This window comes from Labrus bergylta, chromosome 6 (genome assembly GCF_963930695.1).
Source record: "Labrus bergylta chromosome 6, fLabBer1.1, whole genome shotgun sequence".
Taxonomy (NCBI): Eukaryota; Metazoa; Chordata; class Actinopteri; order Labriformes; family Labridae; genus Labrus; species Labrus bergylta.
This window is the reverse complement of record NC_089200.1, coordinates 24,409,281-24,427,650: the sequence shown is the minus strand read 5'-3', so window position 1 is coordinate 24,427,650 and position 18,370 is coordinate 24,409,281. Positions and strand designations below refer to the sequence as shown.

The window sequence follows — 18,370 nt, the reverse complement described above, 5'->3', positions numbered from 1 at the left end:
TAGCGTTAACACCCACCGGAAACGGGCGCTGCAGTGCCAGCAGAAAATGAAAAGGAGGCGGACTTCATATCTGTTTTATTGAGTTTCTTTTTTTTCTTCTGTCATATCTCATCCCGCACGCACTGTGGGGCTGCTGAATTCCTAAAAAAAAAAAAAAAAAAGCGCGGAACCAGCGTGGAGACCCCTCGCTGGTGGGCATGACTCTGGACTCCGGTTTGCTGATAAAGTGCACCGACTTGTTTTGGAAACATCGCACCGGCCGAGAGAAGACTGTGTGTGGGAGACGGCAGAGCGGTCCTGCCCCCCTTTCAATGACCAACCTTCAGTGCCAGTGGTAAAAGCCTCGCTGGTTGGTTACCATGGACAGCTACCACGAGTAGAGATGCTGCCTTGCGCCTGGTCTGTAGAGTAACGCTTTCATCATGCCCGACCGGCGGTGCTCCACCTCGAGGGTCTCGGTTGCCTGATATTAACGTTACGGGCCTGCTTTTTCCATCTGGAAATTTCTTGGCAGGGGGGGAAAGCAGGCCAGCTAGCACCGCTAGCGTTAGCCTTCTCCTTTCTGCACCTCTGGGCTTTTTAATGCAGCAGGGGTTTCCATGACTACACAATCGAAACCCCCTTTCTTCCCCTGTCACTCCGAGGACATTTTTTAATCCACCGAGGCATTTTATGGGATTCATATCGGCGAAAGAGACGCGGGCCTGAGCCAAAATGGTGAACTGGAGGCGGCTGCTGCGAATGTCCAACCGATCGTTTCTGGCCTTCATATTCTTCTTCTCCATGTCCACCACTTGTCTCTACTTCATCTACGTGGCCCCCGGGATAGGTCAGTGAACAGCGATTAACTCTAAACGCCTCATGCGGCGACACTTAATGTGATTATGTGTTGGATTATCTCACGCAGCTCACTAAACTCCAGCTGCTGTCAAAGCCCATGCTAATGCTAACTAGCCCGCAGTTTAAAGGTCCAACCCAGAGGCATGATGATGTCCACTTAGCCCTGACTGGTTTGTGATGTTTAAACAACATGCAACCTCCTCCTGAGGGCAAGCTAGTTTATTTGAAACAACATGTTCCTTTTTGTTTTGAATATGTGGGTAGTATGCGAACTAGCTGGCGTGTGAATGAATGAACTGTGGTCTTTACTGCTGATGGTAATTTCAGGGATTCCCAGCATCAACACAGTCAAGCTGAGCTAACCCATGACCAGGATTTAGACTTTCACTGGTACTAATCAGTGGGTCAAAATCAACCACAATTTACCAACCCAAATGTTCCCAGTTTAATTTGATTTCAGGATCAATTTTCTGTTTTGTCGTGTTGGTTTAGAAGTCTTACTCGTACATAATATCATATGGCAGATGTATGCGACTTTGAGTTTTTCTTGCATGCATTTAAACATACTAACTTCATAATCTGATAGGTAAAAAGAAATTGAGCCCGGCTGTGCTTGATATTTGCATATCAAGTAAATATCTGTCGGTTAACTTTAAAGCAGACATGCTCTTATATTACTACTTAATTTACCAGTAGCATTTCATTTGAGTGTCATTGTATAACACTTGAAGTTGTCTTTCTGGCTGTCACCAGCAAAGTGTGCTGTATGGATGACAACAAGCATTATTTATCACTCTCCAGAGTGTCCAGTGGTGATGCTCGTACACAAGCAGTTACTTACCATCTTGTCTTCATCATAGTATCTTTTCCACAAGTGTTTGATCACTGCATTTGAGAGATCAACGCAATAAACATTTATCTGTCTGTACAGATCGATGTAAGAAATATCGGCCAATATATCTGTATCAAATTTTTCCCTCGCCCTATTATCCATATCGGTTGGGCCATAGAGTAAAAAAACAATAATTTAACAGTTCGCATAGCAGGTTCACAGTAAAATACAGCCTGTGGTTTTGAGTAATCTGCTCTGTGTCATGTTATTGCAGTCCCCACATAATGTTGAGAAAGAAAGTCTGAGTGTTGTTGCCCACATCCTCCTTGTCTCAGGTGCAGACTTGACAGCCCCAAGTTTGCTTTGCGCGGTGCATATTGCTGTTGTTGACGTGAAGTTTAACTAGGTCTTTTCTCTTCTGATCACATGCTTGAGAAAGTGGCCGTGTGCCGACAGGAATTATATGCTCTTAGTGCAGGCTTTTACTGGCAGTCAGAGCTAGTCATGCTTGGGAGGAATGACAGTTCTGGGAAATTTCACTCAAGAATTAAGATAGCCTGAGGTCCAGCAGCAGTGCTGTAGATAAAGTGATAAGGATGCCAAGAAAAGATGGGATTGTGTCTGTATTAATGCTGTATTACATGGTGGGAACGTCTTGTTTTTTCAGCATGTGTACTTAGATTTATGCAGTATAGTTTTGTGTTAGCATTTTTTTTTTAAGCTGCTCATGCAATACCGCGAAAATGCGATCTCACAAAGACACATTTATTCATTTTGTGTCGGGCTAATTTAGGTTTAAATTGACATGAAGCAGTGAATTTTACCGACCCAAACCATATCCTTAGAGTGGAGAGGAAACGTATCCTCCCACAACACCTAATGAAAGCTTTGTGTTGTTTTGTTTTTTATAATCAATCTCTGCCCCTGGTTTACAACTACAGGCAGTAAATGTAGTGTTTGCAATATTGACCCAAAAAAAAGTCTCAATATTTTGGAGGATTTTGCCCATAACAATAATCGACGATATTTTGCAACCCTCCAAAATGTGTTAGTAAAAGTCTTCTAATGTACTATATCACTCTTGTTCATAGTTAATTAGATGTTTTTAATAATTTATATTTAAACAAACTTATAAAATAGGTCTCATTCACTAACTTAGAGCTGAGTCATTTAAATACAATAAACAAAAATACTTAAATCACCAGAGCTAGTATTGAGATCAAACAGTGCAAGTATGGGTAAACAATTTCTAAGTGGCCGACAGGATTTACTTTGTAAAATATATCACAAGAGTGTTTCAAACCAGGCTTTGCGGGGTGTAAGTTGGGTCCAAAGTAGTCAAAATAAGTTTGAAACCCTCTCTCTTGACTGCTTGAATTGGCTGTCTCGGTTTGTTAGTGTTTGTTATGTCTTGTCCTTCTTTTAATGAGTCGTGGTTGACCGCTCACTCATCAGCTTGTCATGTTCTAAATATTCTGTGTTTAGTGGTTCGGTGGTTAATTTGCAGCTGCTGCAACAATTTGTTTTCGACAACTTTCCGCTGTACTGGTGCAGATACTTATCTTTTAGGCAACTTCCACCTTTGAAGCCAAACCACCTCCCTGGAAATGAGCATGAGCCACGTCTAGCAACACAGTCTAATGTCATTGATTCTGAGGCTGGTTGTGTTTGTGTATTGTCTCCTGGCGCTGTTTGATTACTCATGTCAGCCACCTTGGCTTATTGTGACGCTCGGACGCTGCATGTGTTCTCTTGATCATATGCAGGGAAGGTGTGTGGACTCTCTTGCAAATAGAGGCACTACATGTTTCAATCCCGGAGCTATGGCTGTGGTGTTATTGTGAACTGCACCATAGGTCAACTGTCTTTCAAAACTGTCATCACAGCTTTGCAGCCATATCGGATCTGTAACATCTGCAGCGATATATGTATCTGCAAGGAGCACATAACGATATAATGCCATATTGATTTTTTTGAGGACAGCCCTAATATGAGGTATAAATATGTCTGCAGTTCCTGGCTGCTTCTCTCCTTATGTTAGCTTGTAACAGGGCTAAACCAGTTTGTAGACTACTGTATGTTGCTGACTTATTCGCTGACTTCAACCTTCATTTGAGAACATAGGATGGTCATTTCATGCATTGCTAGTTCTTTCTACACTGTGACAAATTAGACTTTTCAAGCACTATGTACTTTACAGCCAGAGTACATGTTGATATGTGTGGATACAAGGCAGCAGATAACGAGGAGAACCTTTATCTTTTCAAAGTGTCTGGCCTTTACTCTTTGGTCACTGCTGGGCATAGTACGGTTTATAATCAAAAACATTTCACCATAAGTTCACCAGCTAATTGTTTTTTTTTTGTCAGGCAGATGAAATTACCTAATATCTGTTTCCCAGCATGCTTTGACCTGTGTGTCTTCCTTCTCCTGCTTCTTGTTGAACTACTAAGGCTGCACGGCTGCTTTGTGATAAGGCTCCTATCATCCTATAACACGGTTCACACACTTCACACTAAAGCTGGTGTACCATATTTATTTGATCTCTTCACAGTTTCTCTATGAACTTAATTCATTTTTCAGATCGGGTTTTCTTTTTCAATAAAAGGCAAGACCGCACACTTATTCTGTGTCACAACTAATTTGATAATAATGACAACGTTATTGTACTATGTGGATCTTTGTCAAGTCAATGACAGCTGATATTTCAGCCTTGACATTCAGGTAGCTCGGAGTTGTCGCATTCATTTTAAATCAAATACAATACTTTTTTTACAACACTAAAAGGAAAATCAATTCAATTTTTGCACCAGATTTCAGTGTGGACTCTGATTCCCATTGTCTCGAGTATAGAATAGTTTTTTTTATGCGCAACATGTAAGTTGCCTCATAATGGTGTGCCTTTGTCAACAATTCTCTGTATGTGTCATCTTGAAGTTAAATTTCCTTGAACTTATAATTTCTCCTTCTCTCTTTCTTTAGTTCAAGATTTGTTGAATGTGTGTAATATGCTTCTGTAAATGCAGATAATTGTCACATGAAAAAGTAAATCCACAAAAAAGGAATAGCAAAAAACATCCAAGTGCCATTAAAAATGTAGGACCTCTCAGAAAGTTAAAATAAGACTTAAGACATTTTATGAACTTACATTTGAAAATCTAATTTAACACTATTAAGGATCTGCTGGAATTCATCATGTAAGCTGTTAAATTGTTTTAGATATCACACCACCCGTTGTCTTGTCTTTGTGAACTATGCAGACATGAGAGAAAAGTGGAGTGGAGTGAGGATGCAGCCTTGGGGGATGCCAGTGTTTAGGTTAATGTCGGAAGTGGTGTGATGACACTGTTATGCTAAACTCTGGTTGACAAACAATAATCTGATGTTCAGGTTTTCTCGGTGGTAAGGATCTGTGTAGCGCTTATGCCTTAGTCCAACTCTGAACCTAAGTAGCATGTGTTTGTTGGGGAACCTCTATCAACAGATTAGAGAAGTTGCACAGGCAGCTGCGGCACCCAATAATCTATTGAATACGCTTCTTGCCTATTTCAACAGGCTGCTGTGTTTTCTAGTGAAATTAGCATGTTCTGTGGGTAGTGCAGTCACATAATACCAGGTACCTTTCTTTGCACTTTAGATGTCCACATGTTAAGTTTTTGCGTTGTGATCCATAAATCTTCTTCCTTGCTGGTACACTTTAAGGTTCACCTTTAACGGTTAAAGATTTTTTTTCTTAGCGTCAGTGCTGTTAAATGTCACATCCACCTATGACCTGTAATTTTACTTATTCTCTTTCTTGCAGCCAACACATACTTCTTCATGGTGCAGGCTCAGGGCATCATGTTGAGGGACAATGTGAGGACCATCGGCCAAATGATCCGATTATACACCAACAAGAACAACACCCTCAACGGAACGGGTAAGTTTTACATACATTTTTAAAAACTTTGGAGTGGCCCGTATTACCTACACGTACCTAAACTCATAATAGGATCAGAGGCATTACCCGGACCCAAGTAAGCAGGGGGCTTTCAGCTCTTCATTACATTAAATTCACACCACTCTCCTTTCAGATATGTGACTACACTGAAACACTGTTAAGAAGTTAAGAGTAAGCTTCAATCCCACAGATTTGAGTCTGGCATTGTAGCAGCCGTTTTCTGGTTATTTGTTGTTTTGCATTTGTTTTTGTTGTTTGTGAACACCAGGGGACAGTGGGCACCTTGCCAAGTACATGGGTTGATTAGGAACCCTTTAAATGTACCAGGTGTGTCACTGTTGACACACCTGGTACATTGGTGATGCACCAGGAAGGGACACAGGTTTTTTACCACATGTCAATGAGACAGATCAATGAATGCAGTTGGAAATGTTTGTTTGTCTTAATTAAATGAAAGAACAAGAGATCCCAACTGGACATTCAACTTATTGCGTGCGAAAGGCCTCACTGGAACTGTGCATCAGTGGCTGTTTGTTGAGTTTTATAATTTTAACTTAAGTTGTTTTTGGACAAATAGCCACAATAGGCATGATCATACATTTTTGTGTATTGATGGTGTGTATCTTCAGCTGCAGAAAGGAGTATTATAGTATCAGAGAGTTAATTAATGTACTGACGTTTATTTAAGAGGAACTGATCAGCCTGTTTGAACTCAAACACACTGCCTTACAAACTTAGAGAATGCATTTAACACTTGTTTTGTCATTGGTAACAAAACTGTTTGACACTTAGCTTAGCCCTCATCCTGCATTCAAGAGGTGTCAGACACATCAAGAAGATGGGTTTCCCGAGTTGGAAAATGCACGTGATCGCCTGCTGAAGTCTTCTTTGTAGCATCCAGGCTGTTTGTTGTTGTTACAATATACAGACTTTCCGAATTGAAAGCATGTGAACACACTGAATTAAGGCAAGGGATTGGACCATCCGAGGAGCACTTGAACGCAGCATTAGCAAAGGTGGTGTAGAAGGATAGGACACAGGAAGTGGGTTATTGGTTGATAGATCGATGAAAGAAGAGTTACCAATACCAATACAATAAGTAGATTTTACTCCTGCTACCATTTACTTCATTTGACAACACTGGTGTCATGGAACTTGTATGCTGTGCGGTGACTCGTAATGATAGTCGTTGGAAAAGTGTGATATTTCACAGTACATGAACCCAAGTAGCATTCTATCCTGCTGCTATGCCTGATGTTAGACTGTTTATTTTCTGCAGACTATCCTGATGGCAGTAACTCCAGTGAGTACCTGGTCCAGCCAACGACGTACCTCCCTGAGAACTTCACCTACGCCCAGAACCTCCCCTGCCCAGAGCGATTACCTTCTATGAGTGAGTAGATGAGTTCCACACAGCATTCTGCTCTCACTTGTCATTGAAAGTCAGAAGTGTGTAAATGTGATCAAATCTCTTTTCTTTTTTTTTCTTTTTTTGCTTTTGCCCAGCAAATAGAGCTGTGTACAAAGTTACTGCTAGTTAAAGAAAAAATGTAATAAAGGGCAACTTCACATATGCTGCATACACATAAACTTCACGGTCAAAATCATTAATTAAAAAAAAAAAAAAAGAAGTGGCATATTGTTCAGTAAATAAATGTTATGGAGTGCTTGACTGATTGAAAGTCTCCTCAATTAAAGTCAAAGAGTGACCAGCAAAGGCTGGGAGCTTAACTACCGTACTGCTAGTAGGAGTGCAATAGATCACAGTCAGTCTGTGTACATTGTTTTTGCAATGTGAAGCTACCAGCTAACTGAAGTGTGCTAACATTAGCCTGCTAACACAACAACCCAGGCCACGGGCAATAGCAGCTCGAGCAAAGGACAACTTTGTCCGCTGCGTGTGCTAAACTCCTTGGTGCCAAAGCGAGTTGAGAGTTTGGGAGGTGTGTGACTGGAGGAGAGCGGAGGCTTCAGAATAGTGGAGGTGTGGCCAAACAGAGTTTGTTTTGGTTCCATGCTCATGCTCAAAGGCAACATCGACTGGGTCAAAAAGTCACACATTTTTCCTTAATGAACAAAGATTTGATAATATATTCTAAATGGATAAAAGCATTTTCTAACTCCTGACATAACAACAGTTGAAAAAATAAATAGCAGACTTTATATCTTAAATTCCTGAGATTTAAAGGCCTCAAGTATATCCTCTGTGTAGAAATGAAATTCTTAAGTAATCCCTTTGTGGAAGCAGCTTTCATCTACATCACGTGCACTGAGGTGGTTCTGACCTTTCCTTTGCATTATTCTGCTGAACGGGGCACACCTGATCTGTGACGAATATAAACCATTATCCTATACAACACACAGTGCACACACACACACACACACCCTGGACAGTCACACCGTGGTGCTCCTGCTGCGACCTTCCTCATTCAGTCCTACTATTAGTGAATATCAACATGACTAATAATTCACCGTTTACTTTTACACATTTTTTAAATATAAAATATACATTTAATTCATATAATGGCTGTTAAATACTTGACAGTTATTTTTTACTCAATTAAGAGATTTGCATCCGTAGTGTCACCTGGCACTGCTTGTGCATGTTTGATCTTACACAATACATACAACAACGACTTGTCTTTAAGCTTTGTGTTTTCAACTCGCCAGCACAAGTCGAAACAAATGTCCTCTCTACACAAACAGGCTCCTCCTAGAGGTGAGCGTGGAGATGCGCAGTATTACTAACGATAAATAATTCCTGTTTGTTTAGTCATCGTGATCTTTCCTACTGATGAGTTGATCGAGGCAGGTTATGTCATAAGATCCCTGGTGGTAATCAGATCCATTATGGATCATTCCTTCCCATACACCAGATTCAATACTGCTCATATGATTCACACAGAACCCCCACACAGCATGCCCTGCAAGACAATTCTCTTTTGGTAGAAGTTAAAGGTGCAAATCTGTAATATATCTCCTGAATGAAATGATAAAGTGACCTTACTATATGATCAGACATTAAGGAAACATGCTATGTTGAAGTGCTGGCTTCTCTGATAACAATGCAGCAGCCAGTATGTCCTCCTAAGTTTGAGATTCTGGTCCTGAATGCTCTGGATTTGTTTGGATCAAACAACAGACACACTTCCGTTAGAATCAATAAATAAAAACAATAGAAAGACACATCCACACATAAACAGAAAGGCACATAACAATGCAAGTCAACACAACATATATTACACATTACCCACATTGCACAAGATCTGCAAACACACCACATGAGAGATAAGATAACAGAAAAGAAAATACAGAAACATGTTGCACCACCCTCACAGCCTTACAAAACATTATTCAGAATTTTGACTGCCGTGGGAACAAAAGAGTTTTTAAAGCGGTTCACATCGGGGCACTCTGTATCGGATCCAGCAGTGCCATCTCCTCTGTTTTAATTACATTTACAACAAAGTAGTTAGCATCACACCACTGAACAAAAGTCTGTACCGCAGTTAAATATGATGAGAGGTCCATGTCTTCATACAACAGGCTGAGAATGGCAGTGTCGTCAGAAAACTTGAAATGACCTGGCTGGCTCCTGGTGCAATCAAACAAAACCCTGTGGTGCTCCTGTACTGATGGAGTTTGAATCTAAGAGTGTGTTAATGACCCTGACACTCTTGAGTTCTGTTTAAGTGAAACAGTCCTCTGCTCTCCTGGGCAGTGATTCTTTTAATGTTGTTGTTTTGTCATGCTGATCTCTTCACAGAGGGCCTTATGGAAGTCAATATGACGGAGATCCCTGTTGAAGAGAAAGAAGTCAAGTTCTCCAAGTTTTTTGACATTGATTTTGGAGGCCACTGGAAACCAAAGGACTGCAGACCTCGCTGGAAGGTGGGTTTAAGCATTTCAAGGCTACTCAATTCAAATCCTGCTGCATACAGATAAAAAAACAGAGTAAAGAATGTCGGTTTCCTTTAGTGAGTTTCTTATTTCTTACTCTTTTGCTTGTGCTGCAGGTGGCCATCTTGATTCCATTCAGAAACCGCCACGAACATCTCCCCATCCTCTTCCAGCACCTCATCCCCATGCTGCAGAGACAGCGGCTGCAGTTTGCCTTCTATGTCATAGAACAGGTACAGTGATGTTGTGTTTGCTGAAGGACACCGCTCTGAACATGAGTTGTGTGGATTGTCTAGAGAGTTGGAAATTGTTGGGTACTGCAGACAGTCTCTGATATTAAGTGAGACTGTTGAAAGCTCACATATGATGCAGAATACATTTTACCATGTTTTTCTGATACTAATATGTGTCCCTAGTCTGTCTACAAACCCCCCAATGATGAGAAAAGTCCATCCTCTCCATCTTTTGCATGCTCCACTTTTCTGAAAATGTGTGCTCAAACAGGCCCTTTGGAGGATTTCCCTTCATGACATCACAAAAGGCAGTAACCCCTCCTCCAGGTGGGTGACATGCCCACAGCTAGGTGTTTGTTCTGCTCTCTGAGTCTGCTTTCCTACTGTAAGCAATCTGGCATGGTGCACGAAAGCCGGAGCAACCAAGCCCTTCCAGAGAGGGGCGTGGTCAGACACAGCTCATTTACATTTAAAGCTACAGACACAGAAACAGCCTGTTCTGAGCAGGGCTGAAATAGAGGGCTTTATAGAATTGATACAACACAAAATCAGAGTGGATTTATAAGAAAACTTCACAGACATGTTTACGGGAGCTCTGAGACTTATTTAAACTGGCTGAAGAGGAGGAGAATATGTGACCTTTGAACCACGACTTCTTTTATTTTTCACTATCAAGAGCAGACCATTGACTCAGTGTCTGTCTATGTGTATGTGTGTTATTATGTTTAGAGCGGGAGCCAGCCCTTCAACAGAGCAATGCTGTTTAATGTGGGGTTCCTGGAGGCCATGAAGGACCTGGACTGGGACTGCTTGATCTTCCATGATGTTGACCACATCCCAGAGAACGATCGAAACTACTACGGCTGTGGTCAGATGCCACGCCACTTTGCTGCCAAGCTGGACAAATACATGTACATGTAAGTTCAAGATCAAAGTGTGGAGAGTATGATATTTGGAATTCTTGACAATGATAAATCGACTCGTTGGCTAAAGTAAACTCAGTATGTTTGTATCAGGTCATTTTATAAATGATCCAGATGAAGTGGATCTATGTTTAACTCGTGTTTGTTGATGATTGCAGCCTTCCATACAGCGAGTTCTTCGGCGGCGTGAGTGGACTCACTGTGGAGCAGTTTCGTAAGATTAATGGTTTTCCCAATGCATTCTGGGGCTGGGGAGGAGAAGATGATGACTTGTGGAACAGGTGAGTGTCTTTTAAAAGGACTGTACATCACATGCAGAAAGTACACAGACCTTTTCACGATGCATTGGTGTGCCTTCCCACCTTACATGAAGGCTATCCACTCGTTATCAGATCACCCAGGGCGGATGTTAATGTGAGGTATAAACAGGGCCTTAGAGTAGTTTAAAGACTAGAAAAGTTCTAAAGGAATCCCCCTAAGAGTTGAAGCATGCGGTACCAAACCAACAAAAGGAAAGAAAATGGTTAGCAGGAGGATGACCTTTACTCAGACTATACTTTAAACTGTCCAACGTAATTCTAACGTTGTCTGAAGGCCGTACTTCTAAATCTGTAGAGAAGTGTTTTAATGATAAAAGTGCTTGAGGCAGCCATTGGTGAATGAGGACATCTGCTGACTGACGAATCACCCAGTCATGTTTAGTATCCTGAGCGGCTGTGGCTCAGTGGTAGAGTAGGTTGTCTCTCAACCACAAGGTCAGGTATTTGATCCCCAGCTCCTGCAGCTACATGTGTCCCATGAGTCCTTAGGCAAGAAGATACTTAACCCCAAGTTGCTCCTGCTGCTTCGTGACATGCGGTGTAAAAGTGCTTAAACGCTATACAAGCTCAAGTCCATTTACAATTGTGGACTCCAGTTGACAAAACATTAAGACTGATTTCATGGGTTTCATGTAACATAAAGCAACACTTCTGAAACTGAACCATGACAAAATGTAAGACTATGATGTTAACATGATTGTTTTTGTAAACTTTGAAATATGATCACAGTTTACAAGATTGTTCAAAACATTTTCCAACAGGCTGCTTTTCTTCAACTGAAAACCAGTATTTAAAGAGGACATATTATCCCTCTTCTCCACCTTTTCAAACAGTCCCCTGTCGTCTAAATGAAACATCTGTGCTGTGCTTTGGTCAAAATATAACATGAATCAAGCACCAGAGGAGGTTTGTGACCCTGTATAAACCAGCTCTCTCTGAACACTCTGTTTTGGTGTGTGTGTCTCTTTAAATGCAGTGAGCCCCCACCTGAGTTTTCTTGGCAGACATCACTCCTCTGTAGTCAGAATAAAAATGGCAGACCTGCACAAAAGTTTTGTTCTAGGCTGGGGGTGGAGTCCATTGGTGGAGATACCAGGGGAGGGGATTTTTTTTACCAGAATCCCACTGTGACATCACAAATTCAGCAAATTTGAAACGGAGCACTTTTCTCTGTGTTGTAAGACTTATGCAGACCACAAAGGACTTGAGTTCTCATATGTCCCATTTAACAACTATACCTTTTATGAAGATATTCCTCATGTTTTAATGTTTATATGAAAGGAGGTTTGTAAACTGTACCACCTTTAACAGCTTTCGTTGAAATGACACGATCAGTCGTCCATTTCAGATTGCTTTTTACCCTGCGAAAGTGCCGTAACTGAGCTCAGACGTCATCACGTCTTTGTTCAGTCATGTTGATTTCACGACGGCTAAATCTTGATGTCCCAGTCTGTGAATTCACATTGCGTTTCAGTGTTGCGGAAGCACGGCACATTGCGAGCTCCAAAAAGACACACAGTCTGACATGCACGCAGACACAGCCCTGCTCTCCCTCGCTGGCTCAGCTGATACAGTCTCCACTCTGTAACCCCGCTGTTACTACCTCTGAAGACGGTCCAGAGGGGGGGGCGTAGTGTGCCCCCTTTACGCCTCCTGGGACATTCAGACTGAACACAGGTGTTAATATCGCGGCTCTGAATAAGGCAAATAAGAGGTGTGCTCATGCTCCTATTGGCTGAATGCAGTAAACTGTAATGTGGTGTGGCTTCTCCTCAGGGTTCACTATGCCGGTCTGAATGTCACACGACCAGAGGGAGAGATCGGAAAGTACAGGTCTATTCCTCACCACCACAGAGGAGAGGTGCAGTTCCTCGGGAGGTAAGACATGAAAAAATAAATTCATATCAATTTTTACATTTCTAATATTGGAAGATAAATTATGGGAACCGATGCATCCCTAGTAAGAACACACTATGACTGAATTTCTAGACCCAGTGAAAGTTTAACGTAATCTCTGCCTTGTAGCTAAACATCCCCTGCTGGAGGGATGGAGAACAGCATGTGGAGTGGATGAATCCTGGTATCAGGACTGTGTGCCTGTGTGTGTTTTGTAGGTATAAACTCCTGAGGTATTCCAAAGAGCGGCAACACTTGGACGGCCTCAACAACCTTCATTACACCCCCCAGAGCTCCCTCAGCAGCCTCTACAAGAACATCACAGTGGACCTGTATCCCGAGCTCGCCCCTATCGCAGACTACTGAACTGCCCCCCACCGACCCGACACCACCCCCCCCCCCCCCCCCCCCCCCCCCCGCCACCCAACCCAACCCAACCCCTGGTCCACGACCCCAGCTCCCCTCCGGCCTTGCCTCTCAGGGGCCCGTTCAGCCACTCCAAAGCAGAGCGGCAGTGGAGAGGAGGGGAGGGGGGAGGGGGCACCGGCCGGTCAGGGGTGAAGAGGTGCACCGTGTTATGCTGCCGAGAAATCTTAGTGAAGAAAAAAAAAAAAGAAAACATGAAGAGGCGGTGGCAAGTCTCTCAAAGTGAACTGTTGATTGTGTGTGTCGGTAAATCTGTGCGTGCGTGTGTGCGCGTGTGTGTGCGCGTGTGTGTTTGTGTGTGCGTGTCGGGTGAGTGAGTTGCTGCATGTCTTTTTGTCCGTGCCGGCTTAACTACTACAAGTTGACATGAGTCTTGGTTTTAGGTTTATTTTTATTTTTTTGGGGGGGGGGGGGGGGGGGGAGCAGCAGCATCTCAGCTCTGATGTTTACTGCAAAGCCTTAATGTGGCAGAACCACAGCTCCCTCTGCTCGGCTCCGCACTGCTTCACTTCTGATGTATCACCGTCACCTTACAAGCCAACAGACAAGATCTTGTCTCTACTCTCATTTTGTTTTATACATATCATTTTGTCAGGCCGCAGCGTGCCCTCAAAAAGGAGGGCTCTGACTGAGGTCGTCATTGATGTTCATGATACCTTTTTTTTTTTTTTTTTTAATTTTCATATGTGATTATTTATTTCCTCTTGAGACGGGGGGGTGTTCAATGAAGCGCTCCCGTCTGCGTCACTCAAGTGTTTGCTGTTTGTTTTCCGCTGCACTGCTGCTGAATCCGCATGAACATGTATGTAAATATCAGCCTCTTAACGCTCGAACACAGAACACACATATGTAAATATGGGCCTGCAGAAGCTCGGGCATATTACAGTGATATTCCAGTGGGTTTGAATTTTAATTTTGGCAGCTATCTTCGTTCTGAGGATTTAATATGAGTGAGTGTTCTCTTCCTAACAGGAAGATCTTCTAACATAGGATGTTTGGCTTTAAGAAAAAAAAAAAGAAGAAAAAAGTATCCAAATCTGAAGATCTGACATGATCCTTTGCATGCCTTAATTTATTTTGTTTACCAGATTGAGTTCTTTATTTCATCATATGGAGATGTGTATATTTCTAATTTAGCCTTTTTGTTTTTCTTAATGAGGTGCACTGTGTGAAACTAGTAGAGCTGCTCTTGAGAAGGAGAGGCCGAGTCTCTCCTCCCTCGTTGACTCTGTGCAGCGAGCAGCGTCGGCCGTTACAGCGATAGCTTCAGAGCAGGCGTGTGGTCTCACCTGACTGTACATTTCCTGTCCCAGATGTTTCTATGATTTTTATTCAGATGATTTTGTGCTGGACCATGTGACAAACTTCTTCATTGTACTGTACTGTGCGCTGAAGCACAGGGATCTGGGCTGGATGCTGTGTGTGTGTGTGTGTGTGTGCGTGTGCGTGTGTGTGCGTGTGCGTGCGTCTGGACTGTGGCGTTTTCTTCTTTTCCAAGCTAGTGAAGCAGTAAGAAGGGCCATAATGAGAGAACGTGGGTGACAGCCTCTCGTGGCTGAAGCGTCTGCCGTTCTTGAATGGCGCGCGCTGTGAAGAGTTTAATTTCTTAAAGCTTTGAGCACTAAAAGACTGGAGAGAAACGTTAAAGGCAGATTATTTTTTAAAGCAGATGTTCACTGTTACGATGCTCCTCTATATCTCTTGTTTGAATTTGACCTTGAATTGTATGTTTGAAATGTTTTTTTTATTTTGATAAGTGTTCGAATATGTTGAATCAGAACTCTGGCCATTTTTCGACTGAAGCCTTACTTCCTGTTCCTGTCTCCATCAGTGCTTTGCGATCTTGTTAAGTGCTTTGGGACGAGTCTCTCTGAGGTCGCAGCATGATCTTTGGTCTTCTGTCCAAACGGTTGACCTGCCTCTCCGTTTGTAGACGAGATAATTCCGATCTTTCACATCTTTCACATTCAGAGGACAGTTGTTCCTTTTAATCGGGGCGAGACGGGACACACATCGACCAACCTGACAGAGACAAAAATCAAACTTTTTATTTTCCCTTTAAAAAGAGGGGCAGCGGATTACATATGAACTTTTCTAAGAATGTAAACAAAGAGTTATTTCTCTGTTAGGTCTCCTATACCAGGGGTTCTCAAACTTTTCATCATGCGACCCCCAAAATAACGATGCCAGAGACGGGGTCTCCCTCTGTGCCTGGTAGGGGTTAACGTGTGTAACGTTGCACACAGCAGGATACACTAATGGACCGATTTAAAAGCTGACATCAGAACAACTCCAAATAATTCAGCAGCCTGAGAATTATGAGATTATTTCCGGGTGTGTACATTACAGCACAAATCTCACTCAAGATCTATGTAGTTGATTTTAAATGTGAACAAAGTTTTTTTTTTTTTTGTGTATATAATTTCAAAATAATAGATCAAATGTCTTTTTGAGCCATTTCCAATCTGTATTTGTTTTCGGAAGACATCTCACACCCCCAAGGCATCCCGACCCCTACTTTGGGAACCACTGTCCATTACTAATGTGAGAAAAAAAAAAAGAAACGCTGTTTTATAAAAACAACTTTTTAAAACGTACACAAAACTTGCTTTAAAAAAAGGCGAGTTAAGAGAGATGAGTCGGAGTGTGAAACTGATTTAAAAGACAACAGTTACTCTGTTGAAGAGATCATCCTGTTCATTAAGAACGAACTCAAACAAATAGTCTCAGTTTATATTTGACATGACTTTTCTGAGGCTGTGATTGGCTGTTCTAACGTGCCTCCATATGCTTTCTGCAGAGGCACACAATTACCAAAGTGATCAAATCACTGTGTGACACCCCCCCCCCCCCCCCCCCCCACCACCACCACCACCACCACCACCACCACCACCACCACCAATACTCCCAGAGGCATCAAATGTCTGCGTGCTGCTCATATTCAGAGTCAGTGGCATGCACTTTAACGACTGATGGGTAAGAGAGACAGAGGAACGTAAGTCTGAGGTATGAAATGGCCAGGGTGATAATTTTTTTTATTTATTGTAGAATCGTTTCAAAACATTTCATGGCACACGCAGGATCCTCCACATCAAATCTGCAAGGACTGTCCTTAAACCCAATCCCCCACCCACTCTTAAAAAAAAAAAAAAAGAAGCAACCTTGCCGCCTTGTATATGTTTACGATATGAGTTCCCCCCCACCTCCTAACAAAAAAGAAGAAATGGACATGACTTCAGTTGACACTACTTTCAGCACTGCTCGTCTTCATGCACAAAGCTTTAACACTTCAGCAGCTCACGGCTCGGAGAGTACAGAGGAGGGGATTTCTCACTCAAGTCTGCTGACGTCTCCCTCTTTCAGCAATGCTCTTCCTTTTCTGGAGACCCGGGGACTCGGAACAGTATTGTTTTTTTTTTGTTTTTTTTTAAGAGGACGATTCTCTTGTGCTTTGCCTTTCTTAGCTTAGTACCACTTTTTTGCATAAGAGAAGAAATCCTCCCTCTCTATAGGACACGGACTGAGAAGTGCTTCATGTAGCCTGGCTGCTCACGTCGTCACGCCATTATCCTCATGACTGCAGCTTCACAGGGCAGATACAGTGCCATGTACTTACAGGAAACCCCACCCCCACCCCCATATCACTTCTACACTCTGCCAATCTTGTTCTTTTTGCCACAGTATTCAGTTCAGCAGTAATGCCTTAAATATTAATTACTGCTTGTAGTCGAGTGTTGAATATCTTAGAAGCAGTTTTCACGTTTAGTTTGCAAACGTATTCAAAGCTTATATTTCTACGAGGGTATGACTCGATCGATCCTGGACAGGGTTTTCTTTTTTACTTGTTTCTTTTTTTTTTTCATCTCCCCCTTCCTCCCTACGGGACACTCTGAAGAGCATGAACTGCATGTTACCTCTCACCTCCACACACATTACTGCTGTGCAAACGAAGTGAACCTTTGTCCGAGCTGTGACACTTTAAAGACGTGCAAAAAGGTTGACGGTGAACTTGTGACCAAGACGGGCTTCATCCAAACCTCTGTCTGGGTTTGACCTTTAAGTAAGGCTTTTAGAGAAAACAAGACATCGCTGTTGAATATCTCTGCCCATTGTGAGCGATGTGAACACACGGCTTTGACTTGTATCACAGCAACACGTGACAGTATTTAAAACTGAACAAAAAGACCAAAACAGAAATCTACAGTTGCCATAATGCCAGTTATTGCATCACCCGTTAGATCATCTGTGCCTGGAACGGGGAGACTTCATACTCTTGTAAGTGTGTCTTCTCCACGCCGTGACATCATCAGGGTAATCTGCATCCTCCTGAAACGTAGGAGAGGGACACGTGTTACACAAACCTTTACGCTTAAATCTGGTGGAGATGAATCCTTGAGAACGTAATTAGGCGGTTCCATCAAGTGTCTTCAAGTATTAAATATCACAAACTGACCCTGACAAACAGCCCCCCCCCCCCCCCCCCCCGGTTGTTCTGCATCTGTTCCTTATCCTGTTCATAGTTCAGAGCGCAGCATCAAATGTGACTCCATGAGAAATAAGTGTTAGAACACACAGGTAGTTGACAGGAGATGAGGTATGACAGTCGGCATGTAGCGCTTTAGATCAGAGCTGCGTTAGAACCTAGTTTGCATGGCCAAAGCCACGACTCTGTGTCCAAGAGGTGCCAAGTCTGTAAACCAGGAATCAACCTGTCCCGTTAGATTTGATCTGAATTCTGTCTGGTTCTACTCGTTCGGGACATCTTTCGGGTGTTTTGCTAATTGTTCCCAGTATTAGCTGAGGTTGACTCCACCCACTTCTTCTTATCTGACACCGTACATATGAAGTGTTCACCATTAGACAACTGTATTCCATTTTTGCAGTATTTGTTTGTGCCTTGAGTTATTTATTTTCTCTCTCTCTCTCTCTTTAAATTCAACCTGAAGAGATTAAAAAATGTTTGTTTTCTTGAAATGTTTTTGTCCCCTTCATGGTCTTCATATCGAGTCGGACTGAGTGTGAAATGTGTTCATCAAACAATGATAAATGATCCAATGACA

General features: G+C 42.4%; 1 protein-coding gene across 1 annotated transcript; it reads left to right on the top strand.

The window, feature by feature from the left end:
* Positions 1-13: 13 nt before the first annotated feature.
* On the top strand, positions 14-18,370 carry b4galt6 (UDP-Gal:betaGlcNAc beta 1,4- galactosyltransferase, polypeptide 6). The gene is made up of 9 exons (XM_020646361.3): positions 14-829; positions 5,475-5,591; positions 6,892-7,005; positions 9,379-9,503; positions 9,629-9,745; positions 10,475-10,662; positions 10,827-10,949; positions 12,765-12,866; positions 13,103-18,370. The coding sequence occupies exons 1-9, from the start codon at positions 715-717 to the stop codon at positions 13,248-13,250; spliced, it is 1,149 nt and encodes a 382-aa protein (XP_020502017.1). The 5' UTR covers positions 14-714; the 3' UTR covers positions 13,251-18,370.

Bases quoted from the DNA above. Each gene is read 5' to 3' on its own strand.
- b4galt6 (XM_020646361.3), top strand. From the start codon at position 715: ATGGTGAACTGGAGGCGGCTGCTGCGAATGTCCAACCGATCGTTTCTG. The intron at 10,663-10,826 runs GTAAGTTCAAGA...TGATGATTGCAG, and splicing joins CTGGACAAATACATGTACAT to CCTTCCATACAGCGAGTTCT. The intron at 10,950-12,764 runs GTGAGTGTCTTT...GCTTCTCCTCAG, and splicing joins GATGATGACTTGTGGAACAG to GGTTCACTATGCCGGTCTGA.